Source organism: Cetorhinus maximus, chromosome 21, assembly GCF_964194155.1.
Source record: "Cetorhinus maximus chromosome 21, sCetMax3.hap1.1, whole genome shotgun sequence".
In the NCBI taxonomy this organism is placed as follows: Eukaryota; Metazoa; Chordata; class Chondrichthyes; order Lamniformes; family Cetorhinidae; genus Cetorhinus; species Cetorhinus maximus.
Genome location: NC_135899.1, coordinates 78,907,296 through 78,924,342, shown reverse-complemented (window position 1 = coordinate 78,924,342; position 17,047 = coordinate 78,907,296). Strand labels below are relative to the sequence as shown.

Sequence of the window (17,047 nt, the reverse complement as noted above, 5' to 3'; positions counted from 1 at the left end):
TAGATGGGAACGTCACCACCTGGGAGCTCCCCTCCAAGTCACTCACCATCCTGACTTGGAAATATATCACTGTTCCTTCACCATGGCTGGGTCAAAATCCTGGAACTCCCTTCCTAACAGCACTATGGGTGTACCTATACCATATGGACTGCAGTGGTTCAATAAGGCAGCTCACCACCACCTTCTCAAGGGCAACTAGGGATGGGCAATAAATGCTGGCCCAGCCAGCAAAGCCTACATCCTGTGACTGAATTTTTAAAAATCCAGCCACGATTAGTGTAATTTAGATACATCTGGGCAGTGTCACCTGGTTTGTATCACACAGTCAGGAGAGAGGCCATTTGGTTCATTGTCCCTATGCTGGCTCTTTAGTGGAGTCATCCAATTATGGGTGCATCCTCACATGGTTTGCAGTGGTTTAAAAAGAAGGCTGACCACCAACTTCCCAAGGACAATTAGAGTTAGAAAATAAATTCTGGTCTTGCTAGCAATCCCCAATCCTGAAAAATAATTAAAATAGAATGGTAGTATATTAACTGTTGTGTAAACTCTTAAGGGTGGGTGAAAGGGTGGGAAAATGAAATATCCTTGCTGTAGTAGGGGTTGCTATTGTGAGATTAAACTAAAGCATGTTGCAGCAGGTGTGGAAGGAACTTTAAACTGCATTTAACCCACATTATATTTGGCCTGGATGTGCTTAACTTAGAGACTGGATGGCCAAAGTGAAAACTGTTACTATGCTTGGTACTGCTATCTCTTATTTGCCATGAGAAAAATCTTTAAACAGAATCTTGAAAGATGATTTGATCCGCTGAAGATCTCTCTGAATGTACTTTACCTATTTAATCAGATGTTTCTCTTTTGCAGGTGGTTCACAGAGACCTGAAACCAAGTAATATCTTGTACGTGGATGAATCCAGTAACCCTGAGTGCATCCGAATCTGTGACTTTGGTTTTGCTAAGCAGCTAAGGGCTGACAATGGGCTCCTGATGACTCCGTGCTACACAGCCAACTTTGTTGCACCAGAGGTGAGAGTTTTCTTATGTGATTAAGATGATTTTGCAGGAAATAAGGAAACCTAGTTCCTAAACTGATCTGAAGCTGAAATTTGTGAAGTAGGTACCAAGTCTGAGAAACATGAATGCAAGTCTGAACCTCTACATTTCATCACCATGGTTGGAAAAAAAAGCAAAAGTGATTAAGTAAATCAGTAAAGTAGTGTTGAGAGACATCAAGCTTGAGTTCTAAGGGTCTTGAGATTACAGGAGGGAAGGCTAAAGGAGATTAGAAGTTCCACAGTTTTGAAGTGCTAAGAAAAAAAATGTTCAGTTATATTATATTCTTGATTTCAATGCAGGGAGGAAAGTGCTCAGGAATTAGAAATTTGGAGTTTAAAAGAAACAAGAGAAGAAAGTTCAGCGGAGTACTGAGTGCAGTAGTACCAATCTATTATTTAACCTTGGATGTCAGACATGCATTCTGACAACATCGAGGCAGTGAAGAAGTTAGAAGAGGCGATGGGGAGGTAGGGCTGGTTATCATCAGAATACGTGTGGAACCTGATTCAATGTTTTCAATGATTGTCAGCAAAGAGCAGTAGGTAGGTAATGAAGAGAATGGGCCAAGGATCAATCCTTAGGAGGAGTTGCGGGGAGGGGTGTTAGGGAAGTAAATGTGGGAGCAGGAAAAGTCATTTCCATGACGTTCTTGCTACAATAAGGGCAGGTAAGAAAGGAATCAATTCATTGCTTTGTTATTCCCTATATATGCCTATTTTATGAGTTTTATTGAACATCATACAATGAGTAGGAATATAAGTAGAGGTATGTCTGTGTCCAGGTTCTCAAACGCCAAGGATATGATGAAGGCTGTGATATCTGGAGTCTGGGTGTTTTACTCTACACCATGTTGGCCGGGTGAGTGACTTTCTTCCTTTGTATGTAGCCAGTGTTTTGCCAAGAATTTACTCAATCCATCTGTAACTGTACACCAAAAAAGTATCCCAGAGCTGAAAACAGTCTGGCAAAATGCAAATGATCAATATTAATGAACATTTTATTGCCCTTCTGTAACTTCCTCCATGTAGACCCGCCACTGCTGCAATGCTCTTGGTTCCCTGCTCCTTCTCCTCCGCCATCAGGTGCTGTTCATTCACAACACCTTGTCCTTGTCACCTCATTCGCTGCTTTCAAAAGCCTACTGAAAACCATTCTCTTCCTCTTGGCACTGCCATATTTCCAGCCTAGTATAAATTTTCCCAATTTACCTGGATGAGTGTAGCCCTAACAACACTCAAGAAATTCAACACCATCCAGGACAAAGCAGCCTGCAAGACTGGCACCATATTTGCCACCTTAAACATTCACTCTTCATTCCCTCCAGCAATGACAGTGGCAACTGTATGTACCATCTACAAGATGCACTGCAGTAACTTGCCTAAGTCCCTTTGACAGCACCTTCCAAATCTGCGGCTGCTATTACCTAGAAATGCAAGAGCAGCAGATGGATGGGAGCACTACCACCTGCAAATTCCTTTCCCAGTTGCACACCATCCTTTGGAATTATATTGCCTTTCCTTCATTCTTGCTGGGCCATAATCCTGGTATTCCTTCCCTAATGGCACTGTGGGCAATAGTCTTGGACTCACATCCCATGAACAAATGGAAAAAAAAGTGCTGTGAAACTTCTTTTTGCCACTGATTGCAACAGGGATGCAAGCTTTCATCACTATATTCTCTGCTTGGTCCTTTTGTCAGACTTTTTTCGATTTTGATGCCTGTATCTGTTTTTTGTTTCTAGTTTCTCCTGGTGCAGCTTCTTTCCTACTCACGCTACCATTTTCCCTATGTGAATCTTACCCCACCACCTTTTGTGCATCCCATCTAGGTATCAATTGGTGATACAATTGACTACAGTCTTTTTTTGCTGAACAGCAACAGTAGCTGAGTCAGGGTGACCAACTGACCCTTATTTTATGCAGCTGCCCCAGGTTGCACACATCCAGGATGCTGTTTTTCCCATAATTTTGGACCCTTAAATCTGACGCATGTGCTTCACTCCCGTTTGTGCCCTCTCACAGCCCTGGCATCTCCCCCCATTGCCCCTGCTCTTACATCTCTGGTAGCCCACCATCCCACTCTTGCAGCCCACCAGCACCCTTCCCCCACTCTAATGGACCCTCATGCCAGCATGTCCCTGAATTGTCTCCTTGAGAGTTGATCACCTGAGCTGAGTGTGCAAATAATCATGCACACTTGTTACTGCAGAGATGTCATTTTGGCAAAAACAACTCAAGTGTCAGTCGTTATCATCGTTTGCCACACTTGTTGTTAGTTGCTACTCTGCTTCAAACATCAGCTAAGAACCCCAGGACAAATTTGAGTGTGTGGGGGATTAATTCTACTCGTTGTTAAAAGCTGTTTTCAGGTACCTGTGGAGACAATGTACCTATGCATCACATAGAAAAGTACACCAATTAGCTTGACGGATGCAAAATGAAATGGCAAAACGCCTCTTGCAAAGAACTAGGGTAAAGTAATTTGAAGATAAATGCCAAGGAACTGGTGAAAAGAGGAATCCTGTCATTAGAACCTAATTTCAGAATCAAATGTCACAAGACAATACTGATTTAAGGTGTTTTGCTTTTTCTTTCCATCTTCAAAAGTTCGTTTTGTAAGTTTTATTTAATGGGGGCCCTTGAATTGTTTTTCCTATTCATAGTGTTGTGAATCATTATCAATTCATTTTAACATTTGCAGGTCCATATACCTCCACTGCTCTAGTTCCTTTTTCAGAAACATTTTTTCTTTATAAAGTTTTCAGCTTTAATTCAGCTGGTGTTTGTTGATGGCAGTTTTTGTTTTGCTTCAATAGATCTTGCTTATTTGGTGACCACTGATTCTGTTGGACCTCTAACTAGTGTTTTGTCCCAATCTATGGCGCCATCAATTTATTTGGAATCCATGAGCAAAGCCTGCATATCAACAACTTTCTGCCACTCTCAAACTCACTATGAAGTTGATAATTTCATCATTAATCTAATTTTGTGAGATTTTGCTGTGCAGAAATTGCTTGCCTCTTAACTTACATAAGTAATTTGTGTGAAGCATTTAGAGGTAATTAAAATGTAAATTTTTAACAATTTTCTTCAAAATGAATAAAGCCTCAGTCTCAGCATCTCTCTGGCACAGTAATTACTGGTATGCAAACAGTGATTCTTCTTTATTATGCCCAAATTTTGTTCAACCATTTCCATAAACTATTGTGGCATCTCATGAAACTGCTGGACTTCCATCTGCACAGATTTTCTGTTCTTTGATTCTCGGAGTAGCTAATTTGGAATGATATATTGCTCCTCCCTCCAGCCTTGCAGGTGGGGCATTGTATTTATCCACCTTACTGAAGGGGAGAGTTGTATTACTGCAATCTCCCTCATTGGCCTGTTCTAGTGCTATAAACACTCTGTAATTAAGAAAAAACACAAATCAAACAATTCTCAGGTAGATGCACCCGCTTCTGTTAATGAAGAAAATGTCATACAACAGAATAATAGGTATTATCAGCCATGATCTTATTGAATAACAGGGCAGGCGCGACAGGCCAAATGCCCTACTCCAGTTCCTTTTGTGTTCTTATTTCTTTAGGCTTGTACTACACAAAACGCTGCAACCTGTGACATTCATGCTTTTATGTTGTACTTTGCCATGGACAATGTTGGAAGGTTGATGTTGCATGCTTGGGAGGACAGGTGACTTTTGGAACTATGGCTTCCAATGCTTTTTACCAGTGGGAGTTTTACTTGTCTTCTTTGCATCGTTGTAGACTAATGATTAGAAATTGATTGTCATGAAATCTGTATTTCTATTATTGTTACATCATGTGGTGAACAGAATGGTAGAAGAACCAGATAAGCCTTGTTCGGTCTTTGTCTAGCAATTCCTATATCCCTATTGCCATTTTTAAAATTGTCAAGCTCTGAAAATACTGAGTTTGCCAAGTGGCACATTGAAGAACAGTGTGCCTTAGTTCCTGAAGATGGCGATGCTGGACATGCGCTGTGTTCCAGTTCAGGAGTTCAGGGGGTCCTCACTTAAAGTTGTGGTTGTGTTCCTGAAAATTGCAACTTTAAGTAAAACGACTTTTAAGTAAATCATAGGTTCCCATAAGAATAAATGTTAAAGCCAGAGTTAGGTTCCTTCGGACATTTCTCACCTGGAAAATCCAATGTACAAGTTTAAATACTGTACTGTACACGGAGAGCAGACCTGCAAGAGAAGGGCAGCAGCGGCGGGGGATAAAACTGGTGGCAGAGAGGGAAGCCCAGCACACGGAGAGCAGACCTGCATGAGAAGGGCAGCGGCGGCGGGGGATAAAACTGGTGGCAGAGAGCCCCTTCAACCTGTTTCTACCTGTCAGAGCCAAAGTGTGATGTCAAAGGAAAACAGGTAGGTGATTGGTGGGTATCTCTTCTATGTCTCTTTTGATTGGCCAAATGGTTTAAGTTGGGAGACGTTATTACAGCTGAACAATACAGTTAAGAAATTCACTTTTGAAATATTTAACATCCAACTTAATTAAATAGAATAGAGATGGCTGGGTAGGCAATGTGTTGTAGCTGTAGTATGGACGCCGGTGCGATGCATGGTGACCACATCTGCAGCAAGTGTTGGCTGCTCGAGGAACTTCGGCTTAGAGTTGATGAGCCGGAGTCCAAGCTGCGGACACTGAGACATCAGGGAAGGGGAGAGTTACCTGGACACTGTGTTTCAGGGGACAGGTATACCCCTTAGATTGATTACATCAAATTTGGGCCATGGTCAGGGACAGGAGTGTGTGACTGCGAATGAGGCAGGTATGGGGATCCAGAGCTTAGCTTTGGAGGAGTCTCAGCCAATGCCCTTGTCCATTGGTGCGAGATTCTTGCTCCCAGTGTGGACGAGGGCACAGACTGCAGGGAGGATGAGCGAACTGACCACAGCACCGTGGTACAGAGCACTTTCAAGTGTGGGAGAGAAAAGAGAAATGTAGTAGTAATAGGAGCTGGCATAGTTAGGGGAATAGATATTGTTCTCTGCAGCAAAGACAGAGAATCCCGAAGGCTGTGTTGCCTACCTGGTGTCAAGGTTAAGGATATCTCTTCTGGGCTGGAGAGGAAGGATCCAATTGTCGTAGTCCATGTAGGTACCAACGACATAGGTAGGACCAGGAAAGCGGTTCTGCTGAGGGACCACAAGCGGTTCGGTAAATTAAGAAGCAGAACCACAAAGGTAATAATCTCCGGATTATTACCTGAGCCACGAGCAAATTGGCATAGGGTAAATAAGATTAGAGAGGTAAATGCATGGCTCAAAGATTGGTGTGGGATATATTGTTTCCGATTCATGGGGTACTGGCACCAATACTAGGGAAGGAGGGAGCTGTTCCGTTGGGATGAGTTTCAGTTGAACCATGCTGGGACCAGTGTCCTGGTGAATCGTATAACTAGGGTTGTAGATAGGACTTCAAACCAATTGGTGGGGGGAATTAATTAATTGAAGGGAAGTTTAAAAGATCAAAAAGAAATGAAAAAGTAGAGGTGCAGTGTAGTGAAGAGGCGAATGATAATCAAAGTGTGACAGGAAGGGGCAGAAAATATAAGCAGAAGCGTGCAGCGGAAATCAGAACCAGAATGAGCAATAATGGTAGAAAGTCAAAGCTTAAAAGCTCTTTATTTGAATGCACTCAACATTTGTAACAAGATAGATGAGTTGACAGCACAAATATAAATAAATGAATATGACTTGATAGCTATTACAGAGACGTGGTTGCAGGTTGACCAAGACTGGGAACTCAATATTCAAGGGTATCCGACATTCCGGAAAAATAGGCAAAAAGGAAAAGGAGGTGGGGTAGCTTTGTCAATAAAGGAAGGTATCAGTGTGCTGGTGAGTAATGATACAAGTGCAATAGATTGTGATGTGGAATCAGTTTGGGTGGAAATAAGGAATTGCAAGGGGAAGAAGATGTCATGGGTGGGAGCTGTCTATAGGCCCCTGAAGTGTTGCCTCACTGTATGACAGAGTATAAATTGGGAAATAATGGAGGTGTGTAAGAAGGGTGCTACTACAATTTTTATGGGTGATTTTAATCTGCATATTGACTGGACAAATCAGATTGGCAGGGGTAACATGGAAGACGAATTTGTAGGGTGAATCAAGGATTGCTTCTTAGAGCAATACGTTGCAGAGCCTATCTGGGAACAGGCTATTTTAGATCTAGTAATGTGCAATGAGGTGGGATTAATAAGAGATATTGTAGTTAAGGATCCTCTAAGGGGTAGCGATCAAAACATGGTTGAATTTCAAATTCAGTTTGACGGTGAGCAACTCGGGTCTCAAACCAGTGTCCACAACTTAAATAAGGGCAATTACAGAGGTATGAAAATAGATTTGTCTAAAGCGGGCTGGGAAAATAGACTAAGGGGAAGGTCAGTGGATGGCAAACATTTAAGCAGATATTTCATAATGCTCAGTAAAAATTTATCCCGGTCAAAAAGAAGGACTCGATGAAAAGGATGAACCATCTGTGGTTAGCAAAGGTGGTCAAGGAGAGTAACCAACTAAAAACTAAGGCGTACAAAGTGACAAAAACCAGTGGTAGGCCAGAGGATTGGGAATTTTTTAGGAACCAGCTGCGGATGACTAAGAAGCTAATAAAGATGGAGAAAATTGATTACGAATGTAAATGGGCAAGAAATAAAAAAACAAACAGCAAGAGCTTCTACGGGTATATAAAAAGAAAAAGAGTGGCTAAAGTGAGCGTGGGACCCTTGGTGGATGTGACTGGAGAATCGATGATGGGGAACAGGGAAATGGCAGATAATTTAAACAAATATTTTGCATCAGTCTTCACACTATAAACATCCCAAAGATATCAGATAAGCATGGAGCTAATGGGAGGAAAGATCTTGTAACAGTCTCTATCACAAGGGACAAAGTATTTAACAAACCAGTGGAACTAAAGGCAGACAAGTAGTCGGGACTTGATGGCCTGCATCCAAGGGTTTTGAAGGAAGTGGCTGCAGAGATAGTGGAGGCATTGGTCGAAATATTCCATAACTCATTGGATTCCGGGAGGATCCCAGTGGATTGGAAAACCGCTAATATGATGCCCCTGTTCAAGAAGGGAGGGAGACAAAAAGCAGGAAACTATAGGCCAGTTAGCTTAACATCTATCGTTGGGAAAATGCTAGAGTCCATTATTATGGAAGAATTAGCAGGACATTTAGAAAAGCTTAATGCAATCAAACAGAGTCAACATGGTTTTGTGAAAGGGAAATCATGTTTGACAAATTTGCTAGAGTTCTTTGAGGATATAACAATTAGAATTGGTAAAGGGGAACCGGTAGATGTAGTGTATTTGGATTTCCAGAAGGCATTCGATAAGGTGTCACATAAAAGGTTGCTGCACAAGATAGGAGCTCACGGTATTGGGGGTAATGTATTAGCATGGATTGAGGATTGGTTAACACATAGAAGACAGAGAGCCGGGAGTGTAATGTACCCAAATTTGCTGACAATACAAAAATAGGTGGGAGGGCATGTTGTGATGAGGACATAAGGAATCTGCATGAGGTTGAGTGAGTGGGCAAAAACTTGACGGATGGAGTTTACTGTAGGAAAATATAGTAGGAAGAATCAAAAGGCAGACTATTATTTAAATTGAGACAGACTCCAAAGAACCGCAGCACAGAGGGATCTGGGTGTTCTTGTGCATGAAACACAAAAAGTTAGCATGCAGGTGCAGCAAGTAATTAAGAAGGCAAATGGAATTTTGGCCTGTATTGCTCGGGGGTTGGAGTTAAAAATAGGGAAGCCTTGTTACAACTGTACAGGGTGTTGGTGAAGTCGCACCTGGAGTACTGTGTACAGTTTTGGTCCCCCATATTCAAGAAAGGATATACTGGCATTGGAGGCAATTCAAAAGAGATTCACTAGGCTGATTCCTGGGGTGAAGGGGTTGACTTATCGAGAACGGCTAAACAGGTTAGGCCTTTATTCATTGGAGTTTAGGAAAATGAGGGGTGATCTTATTGAAACGTACAAGATTCTGAGGGGGCTTGACAGGGTAGATGTTGAGAAGATGTTTCCACTAGTGGGGGAATCTCAAACTAGGGGACGTAGTTACAGTATAAGGGGACACTCATTTAAAACTGAGATGCGAAGGAATTTCTTCTCTCAGAGGATAGTGAATGTCTGGAATTCTCTACCTCAGAGTTGTGGAGGCTAGATCACTGAAAGTATTTAAAGAGGAGGTAGATAGATTTTTGAAATATCGGGGAGTTGAGGGCTATGAGCAGCTGGTACAAAAGAAGAGCTGAGGCCTGGGGCAGATCAGCCATGATCTTATTAAATGGCAGGGCAGGCTTGAGGGGTCGAATGGCCTACTCCTGCTCCTATTTCTCATGTTCTTGTGTTTATATATGTGCACCACTATGTATTTCTAGCTGAAATAACTTGCAAAATAAAATACATCACTAAATATAAAAGGAATGCAGTGTACAATGCTGTACAATATAACATGTTTAGAAGAATTACAGTACACTTATCTGCATAACAGTACTTTTAAATAGACTAGACCCCATCTAGTGGCAGAAATTGGTCAGTGCAGGTAGCAGCTGAAGTCCTGACTACCTGCACTGACCAATATCTGCCACTAGATGGAGCTCAGGATTTCAGGTTTAGTTCAGCAGCAGAGCCAGGAGCGAAGCCTAGAGCAGGAACCAAAAACAGAGCCAGAAGTGAAGCCAGCAGCAGGAGCCAGGAGTGGAGAAGCAAGAACCCCAGGTACTAAGGTGAAGAGAGGCTGGGAGGCAAGGGCAGGGAACAACACCACGAGGCAAGGAAGGGAAGCAACGACAGGAGGCAAGGCTAGGGAGCAATGCCAGGAACCAAGGCTGGGCAGAGGCAAGGCGGTAGTGGGAGGAAGAGGGACTAATGGTGAGAGTGGATGTGCTGCGGGAAAGGTCATGTGAGCAGGCAAAACAGGAAATCTGTGGCAAACAACATTAAAGTGAAACGGATCGGTCAACAAATACACTACTCTATTAATGATGTTAAAGTGAAACAATGTTAAGTGAGTCAACGTTAAGAAGAACTTACTGTACCTCCAACAGATGCAAGAGAGGTGGTGCGGTTGCTTTGTTAAATCCACAAAGCATCCTTAGCACAGCAGTAAAAATGTGCAAATCCTCATAAAATGTGTAAAATAAAATATAGTTTCAATCCTGGCAATAACAGGATTTCTCCAACTGCTTTGTACAAATCACAGTTTGGTAAATTTGAACAAAATTAGCTATCACACTCCTGGTGTTGGGTTATCTTGCTGTCTTCCTGCAGATTTAATGAATTTCTCCCTGTGTATCAGCTTGATTCGGTTCATGATATTCTGCCCTCTAAATCAGAAGTTTCTGCTTTCAATTATACTCTTATTACTCAGCACCTTTCCCAAATTGACAGTTCAGCACAGTTGTTGGAGACTCGTGCTGTCTGAAGTGTCATCCTTCAAGTAAGGCGTGAAATGGTGGTTCCTCTGGTTGCTCAGGTGAGCATTGAGGATCTTATGGCACAATTCAAAGACTGAGGAGTTTTCCTGGTGACCTGGTCAACATTCCACATTAAGATACACCACAAAACAGATACTTTGAAAATTAATCTAATTACTATTTGATCTGTGCACAAATTACCTGTCTCTTTTGCCTACATAAGTAATTTGTGCAAAGTGTGTGGAGATGATTAAAATGTAAATTTTTAAAATTGTTTCCTTTATCAAAAGCACCCTGATGATGGCCCTGATTTTTTTTTCAAGCATATAATTTAATTGCTGTGCAATGCATTGTGCATCTGCAGATTCAGGAGTAGGTGTGTTAACAAGGCAGATTAATTCCTAAATTGTAGAACCAATGTTCATATTTTAATCTGGGTTTGGTTAAAGCTGCTGTTTAAAGTACCCTGAATTTTCTAGCCCTACTAATAACTATATGATGAAGGTGGCTGGCGAACTATTATACTCTTCAACTAAAATGCTAAAAAGTGCCATCATGAAGAAGATGGTTCATTGTTGCCTGCAAATTGATATTCATGGCTGGTTATGGGGTGATGACCAGAGGCAATTTAGCATAACTGTTACCAGCTGACAGCATATAAAATATAAGTTAAAGAAGTGTAACAAAATACAATGCTTTCAGACTAAGTGAAGCTGTAATTGTACTTATCAGGCTGCAATCATTGCCTCTTAGAGTTGCTGAAACTTAAGGTAATAGTTTACCATTGTAGTCTTCAACCAAAGTCGATATTTAACATCGGATGGTAACAACTAAGTGCCTCTTGGCTAGGATGCAGTTCCATTCAATCAATTCCCTGTAATTTTCTGTTCCTTTTTTGAGTAGAAGTGGCTAGACTGATAGCTAATCAAAAATTAGGACACTCTGTGCTTGAAATGATTATGTATCTGTTTTCACACTCTGGTGTAAATTACTGATATTGTTTCCTCTAAAATCTATGTGCTAGGGATTTTTGGGAGATTACTGTAGATGACATGTCCTTTTGTGCATTCTAATGAATATGGACCTGACTATTAACAGGATTCAAGTCTCCTGACATGCTTTCTCTTTGGTTGTCTTGAATCAGATATACCCCTTTTGCTAATGGTCCAGATGATACTCCAAATGAGATTCTGGCTAGGATTGGGAGCGGACATTACAATCTGCAGGGTGGAAACTGGGACAAAGCCTCTTCTGCTGCAAAGGTCAGTTTGAAAGTTTTTTAGCTAAGGCATGTAACAAAATACTATTCAAATGACGATCCAGTATTGAAGCAGACTCTACAACTCTTGACCATCAGGGAGGAAAAATTAATCCAAACTGGTCTTCTGTATTGCTGAGAAGGTGAGGTGCTGGCTTCCAGGATCCTCATTCTGGGAATGGCAGGCTGTGGATGGAGAACTGATAATGGGAGAGAAAAGCAATTTCCCAAATGACTAACAGTGCAATGACATTCAATGTTAGTGTGCTGATGTTCGGTGCCATGATCCAAATCTACTCCACTCCTCTTTTGGGCCCCATTGTTGAGGCCAGTCCTTTCCTTAGGACTCTGGATTACAACAGAATAGCAAATTTTACATGGGGAAGAAATAAAAGAACAATTACTAGGGGACAGTTTGGTACAATGTGCTACTATACTGATGGCCTGAATTTGAATCTGGCCCAGAAAAATCTACCCTCTCTGACAGTTGATATACAGTCCTATCTAGAATTAATTTGAGGTAGCTTCTAATGGGCACAAAACTGCAGATAATTCAATACAAATTAGCAGAAAATTCAGAGCCCAAACAGATGGATGTTATAAATAGAAAAGTTACACTTGTACAATAGTGGACCCTTCTGAAATTGAGGACTATTGCTTGTACAGCTTGCAAGGAGTTTTACTCTGGGGTAAGGGCATGTTACCTGTGCCGTACTTGGCCTGGATGTTTGCAGTAAATGGGGAACTTCATTCTCAGTGCTCAAGTCACTTTAAAATGAAAATCTCAAAGTATAAACATTTTTTTTTATTCCTACGGGGTTTCTGTTTTCTTAGTTGCATATTGGACCCTTTTAGACAATGTGATCAAACAGCTGATCATGATGTAAGGTATGAAAGCACCAGAACCCACAAGTGTTATCCTGCTCTCCACACCAGCAGCTGAAAAAGTACTTTGCAAGCTCACCAACAAATATTGATTCATATCAGGTTGCTATGAGATGCATGAGAGATTAGAGCTTTAGTTCTTCCAATTGATCTTTTGAAAAAGGCTGGCCTCCACTCTGCAACCCCCCCGCCCCCCCACCCTCACCTTCCTCCACAAAATCCCAAGGCTGAAATCTCAAACCAATGGGAAATCAGGAGCAGAAATGCACATCCAATGAACCTTTGGTAAGCAGGTCTGAGTAATGCACAACATGCAGGGTCATAGGTGTGAGCACTACTGTCCTTTTGAAAAAGCAATATGGTGTATGTATGTTACAGCAAGGTAGAGTTTCATTGTGGAACAACACTGAGCATCATTCCATTATAAAATACTAACTAGAGTATCTCCAGCATTTGCTGCTCTTCCTACTCTTGGACTTTTACCTCTTGGATCCTCCAAAGATCTGCTCTTGGCTCCCTCCAATTCCTATCTAAAAGCTTGCTTTCATGACATCATTGAAAGACATGGAAAATGCTGGCTTTGGTGACATCATCGAAAGACATGGAATCAGCTTCCACATGTATGGTGATGCCACCCTACTTCAGCCTCATCTGCAAAAATACAAAAGCAAAGCATGGAAATCTGAAATAAAAACAAAATTGCTTGAAATACTCAGCAGTTACCATTACTATCTCCTTTTTGTTTTGTACATCATCCTTTTTGTTACTTAATTTCTCCTGCCTTTACCTATCACAAATCTTTCCTTTTGTTCTTCCTCCCATCCCTGCTTTCCCTGCCTACTTGCTTAAAACCAGTTACATCTCTGAGTTCTTCCAGTTCTCACAAAAGGTCATTGACCTGAAATGTTAACTCTTTCTCTCCATGGATGCTGCCAGACATGCTGAGTATTTCTAGCATTTTCTGTATTTATTCCAACTCAGCACCACTTGGCTGGATCACTTGCACGACTGCACCACCACCCCCCAACTCTGTTGTCAGACTGCTTGTCCAACATCCAGTATTGGTTCACTGGTAATTTCCTTCAGTTAATGGTTGGCAAGACCGATGCCATTGTCCGCAATCCCCAGCACAAACTCTTTTCTGTCACCACTGATTCTGATTTCATGGTCACCCCCTCACTAGACATTGTCTCAGGTTGAACAAAACTGTCAGCAACCTAGCTGCCCTATTTAAGCCCGAGGTGCCCTTCTGACTCCATATCTCCTTGATCACAAATACTGCATACCTCTATAATATCACTTGCACATGCACCTGAAGCATTCCTTCCAGACTTGACTATTGCAATGGTTTTTCTGTCAGCCTCATATTCTTCACACTCTGTATACTTGAATTGATCCAGAAGTCTGTTGCCAGTACTCTATCCTTCACCAACCTCCACTTATACCATCTCTGTGCTTGCTGATTTACATTGCCTCCTGGTTCCCCAACACTTCAAATTTAAATTTCACTTCTACCTGTTTAAATCCATTTGTGGCCTCACCTCTAATTCTGTTATTTTCTCCAACCCTACATCACTCTACTTCCAGATTTCTGCATTCCTGGAACTTTGGCCTCTTGTGCATCCCTCCCTGTCCTCACCTCATCTTTGGTGGCTGTGCCTTCAGCTCTCTAGGTTCTGTGCTCTGCAATTCCCCCCTTTAAATCCCTCTGCTTCTCTACCCTTCTCTCTTCCTTTAAGGTCCACTTTTAAACCCACCCATCACTAAGATTTTGGCCACTCCTCTTAATATCTCTTCCTTTGGTTCAGCATCCAATTTTTTCTGATTATTCTGCAATGAAGTACCTTGGACATTCTTACATGTTGAAAGTGCCCTATAAATGCAAGTCACTGTATTACATTTCAAATTTCTCAATTTGTTCATTATTGAAAGCAGTGCTTGGTGTTTGCTTCATTTGATTAATTATAGGAAATAAAACTCATTCATACATTACAACCTTCCTATTTGACAGGACCTTGTCTCCAAGATGTTGCATGTTGATCCACACCGACGCTTAACAGCTAAACAAGTCTTGAAACATCAGTGGATCATGAACCGAGATCAGCTGCCTCAGAGCCAGCTGACCCGGCAGGATGTCCAGCTTATTAAGGTAGGCTGCATTTACCGCCTCTAATTTTCACTTGGCATCCTCCTCTGCCCCAATGGCATCACCATGTTCTGGAGCAGAGTTCTATGACGTGCCAGCAGCTGACACAGCACTAGGCTTGTGTCCCTGAACGCTCCCATTTTATCTCTGCACCTAACTGCACTGTGCTACTGAAGTAAAACAAACACTCAAATTGTCTTTCTGATGTGAAGCGCATGCTGATCAAATGTTGTGATATTTCTACCCACCGAGAAGTTTTTTTTTAATGGTGGTAGCCTGGTACGAATTCTTTTTCTTTTTATTCACTGGGTGTCAGTAGTTTTTGAAGTAGCCTTGGCGTAATATTCAAGGTGTTTCCAAAACTGTATAGTTGGTTCCCATGAAGCAGTTAACCAAAATGTGTTTCATTGTATTGAACTGTTCATAAACCTGGAGTCTTTATTACAGTAAATGGAGAAAAATAAAATGTACAAGTTCACGTATTTTGTGTTGAAATTTGTTTCTTGTATGGGGTACTTTTTAACAATGTTTTCTTGTCTCCTCTTTTCGCAGGGAGCGATGGCTGCCACATTCTCAGCCTTGAACAGCTCCCCGGCAGCACCAAAATTGGAGTCTGTGAAGGCATCGACTTTGGCTCAGCGCAGAGAACTTAAAAAGCTCCCTTCCACTTCACTGTAACTCACTACGAGCAGTGAAAGATCCGGGGAAGCTCAAATTATGTGCACGATCACAGACACTGTTCTTTCCCCAAGATATGGCAATTCACAGGAGCGTGAGCTTTCCATTGAATCTTTGGGACAATCTTGCAGTACTTGAGGGTTAAAAATAAGGGGAAGGAACCAAGGGGGAACTGCCTGTTATCATGTGAAATAGCTTTCATCTTACAATTCTGCTGTAGAGTCTTCAATTTGCCACACTAGTTTTCTGTGGAGAGCATCTTGCAGCAGGCAAGAAACTCTAAATTCTGTTTAAGAGCATTTCCTGTTGATTTTTAAAATGTTACTTTTAAGTACATGTAAAGGGACAATACTTTTTTAAACTGTGGTTTTGAGCACGCTTGAGCAGAAATCATATCCAGAACACGTAGAGCATAAATGTTGGTGAATCACTGGGCTGTGATCGGGTCAAAGCCCATGTTCAGGTTATACTGCAACATCCTCAAGAGTTTTGAAGATTTTAAACATCCGATTGTGTGCTGAAGCCCACTGTTATTCATGTAGTCCTCCTTGTTTCAGTGCTACATTTCTCCCCCTGCATTTACATTTATTGAATCATAGCTCAAATCCTTCGCAGTAATATGTGGTAAAAATTTCAGTCAAATGCTGAGTAAATCACTGATTAAAGATGTGCTTACCCTGCTTTATTTCCTTTCCCCATGGTCCTAAGATAATTATGTAAACTAAATAATTTTATAAATGAACAAATCCCTTGTAATAATTTAATTTGCCACTGGGTACTGGAAACTCCAGCCATATCATTAGATGTTAAAACATAAACTGCCCAATCAAAATGCTTAAAAGCAAATCACCCATCTATTGATCTTAAATATCTTTGTGGGCTCTGTACTGTCAGCTTACATGACTGTCAGGGATTGATCCAATTCAAATGGAACCTTCAAGTGCCATTTTTATTTATTAAACATTTAGCTAGTTGTCCCATAACAATCACTTGGATTCTGCTTTCTGGAACTATTATGTATCGGGTAGCATCAGGAAAGATTGTATATTCAAAGAGTGCTTGTGTATCCAACTAGTATAAGCACATGGAGTGATTGCTTGTCTGGTGAGTGGCTGCATGTCTGGCAAGTGTCAGCGCCTGGACTGATTGCCTATCTAGTTTGTGACTGTGTATTTGGGGATTATCAGCAACTGGAGTGAATGTGTTCCAAATGTAACAATGCTAGTTTAAAAGAGTAAGTACCTGAGTAAGTAACAAAAATGCCAAATAGTTAATTTAATTGAAGAGCTTTCTTGGTGACTGAACTGGGCATCCATGAGGTGCAATGGGTCATCAGTAGCAGCAGAATTGTATTCCACTATAATCTGTAACCTCATGGCCCGATACATCTCTCGCCTTGCCATTACCATCAACCTCAGGGACAAACGTGGTTCAATGAGGAGTGTAGGAAAGCATGCACCAAGCATAACATAAAAACAAGGTATCAAACCAGTATAACAACAATACAGGACTTTGAATGTACTAAACAGAAGCAGCATCCTATAGACAGAGTTAAGT

At 41.4% G+C, this 17,047-nt stretch overlaps 1 protein-coding gene across 6 annotated transcripts in view; it reads left to right on the top strand.

Moving 5' to 3' along the window:
• The window catches only part of LOC144696034 (ribosomal protein S6 kinase alpha-1-like), a 248,604-nt gene extending 232,434 nt beyond the window's left edge, over window positions 1-16,170 (top strand). For all 6 annotated transcript variants that reach the window (XM_078567218.1, XM_078567217.1, XM_078567222.1 and 3 more), the window contains 5 exons: window positions 868-1,029; window positions 1,841-1,917; window positions 11,668-11,785; window positions 14,678-14,815; window positions 15,365-16,170. In XM_078567218.1, the coding sequence (XP_078423344.1) occupies window positions 868-1,029; window positions 1,841-1,917; window positions 11,668-11,785; window positions 14,678-14,815; window positions 15,365-15,490 (621 nt within the window). In that variant the 3' untranslated portion in view covers window positions 15,491-16,170. The remainder of the gene's footprint in view (window positions 1-867; window positions 1,030-1,840; window positions 1,918-11,667; window positions 11,786-14,677; window positions 14,816-15,364) is intronic.
• Window positions 16,171-17,047: the final 877 nt, after the last annotated feature.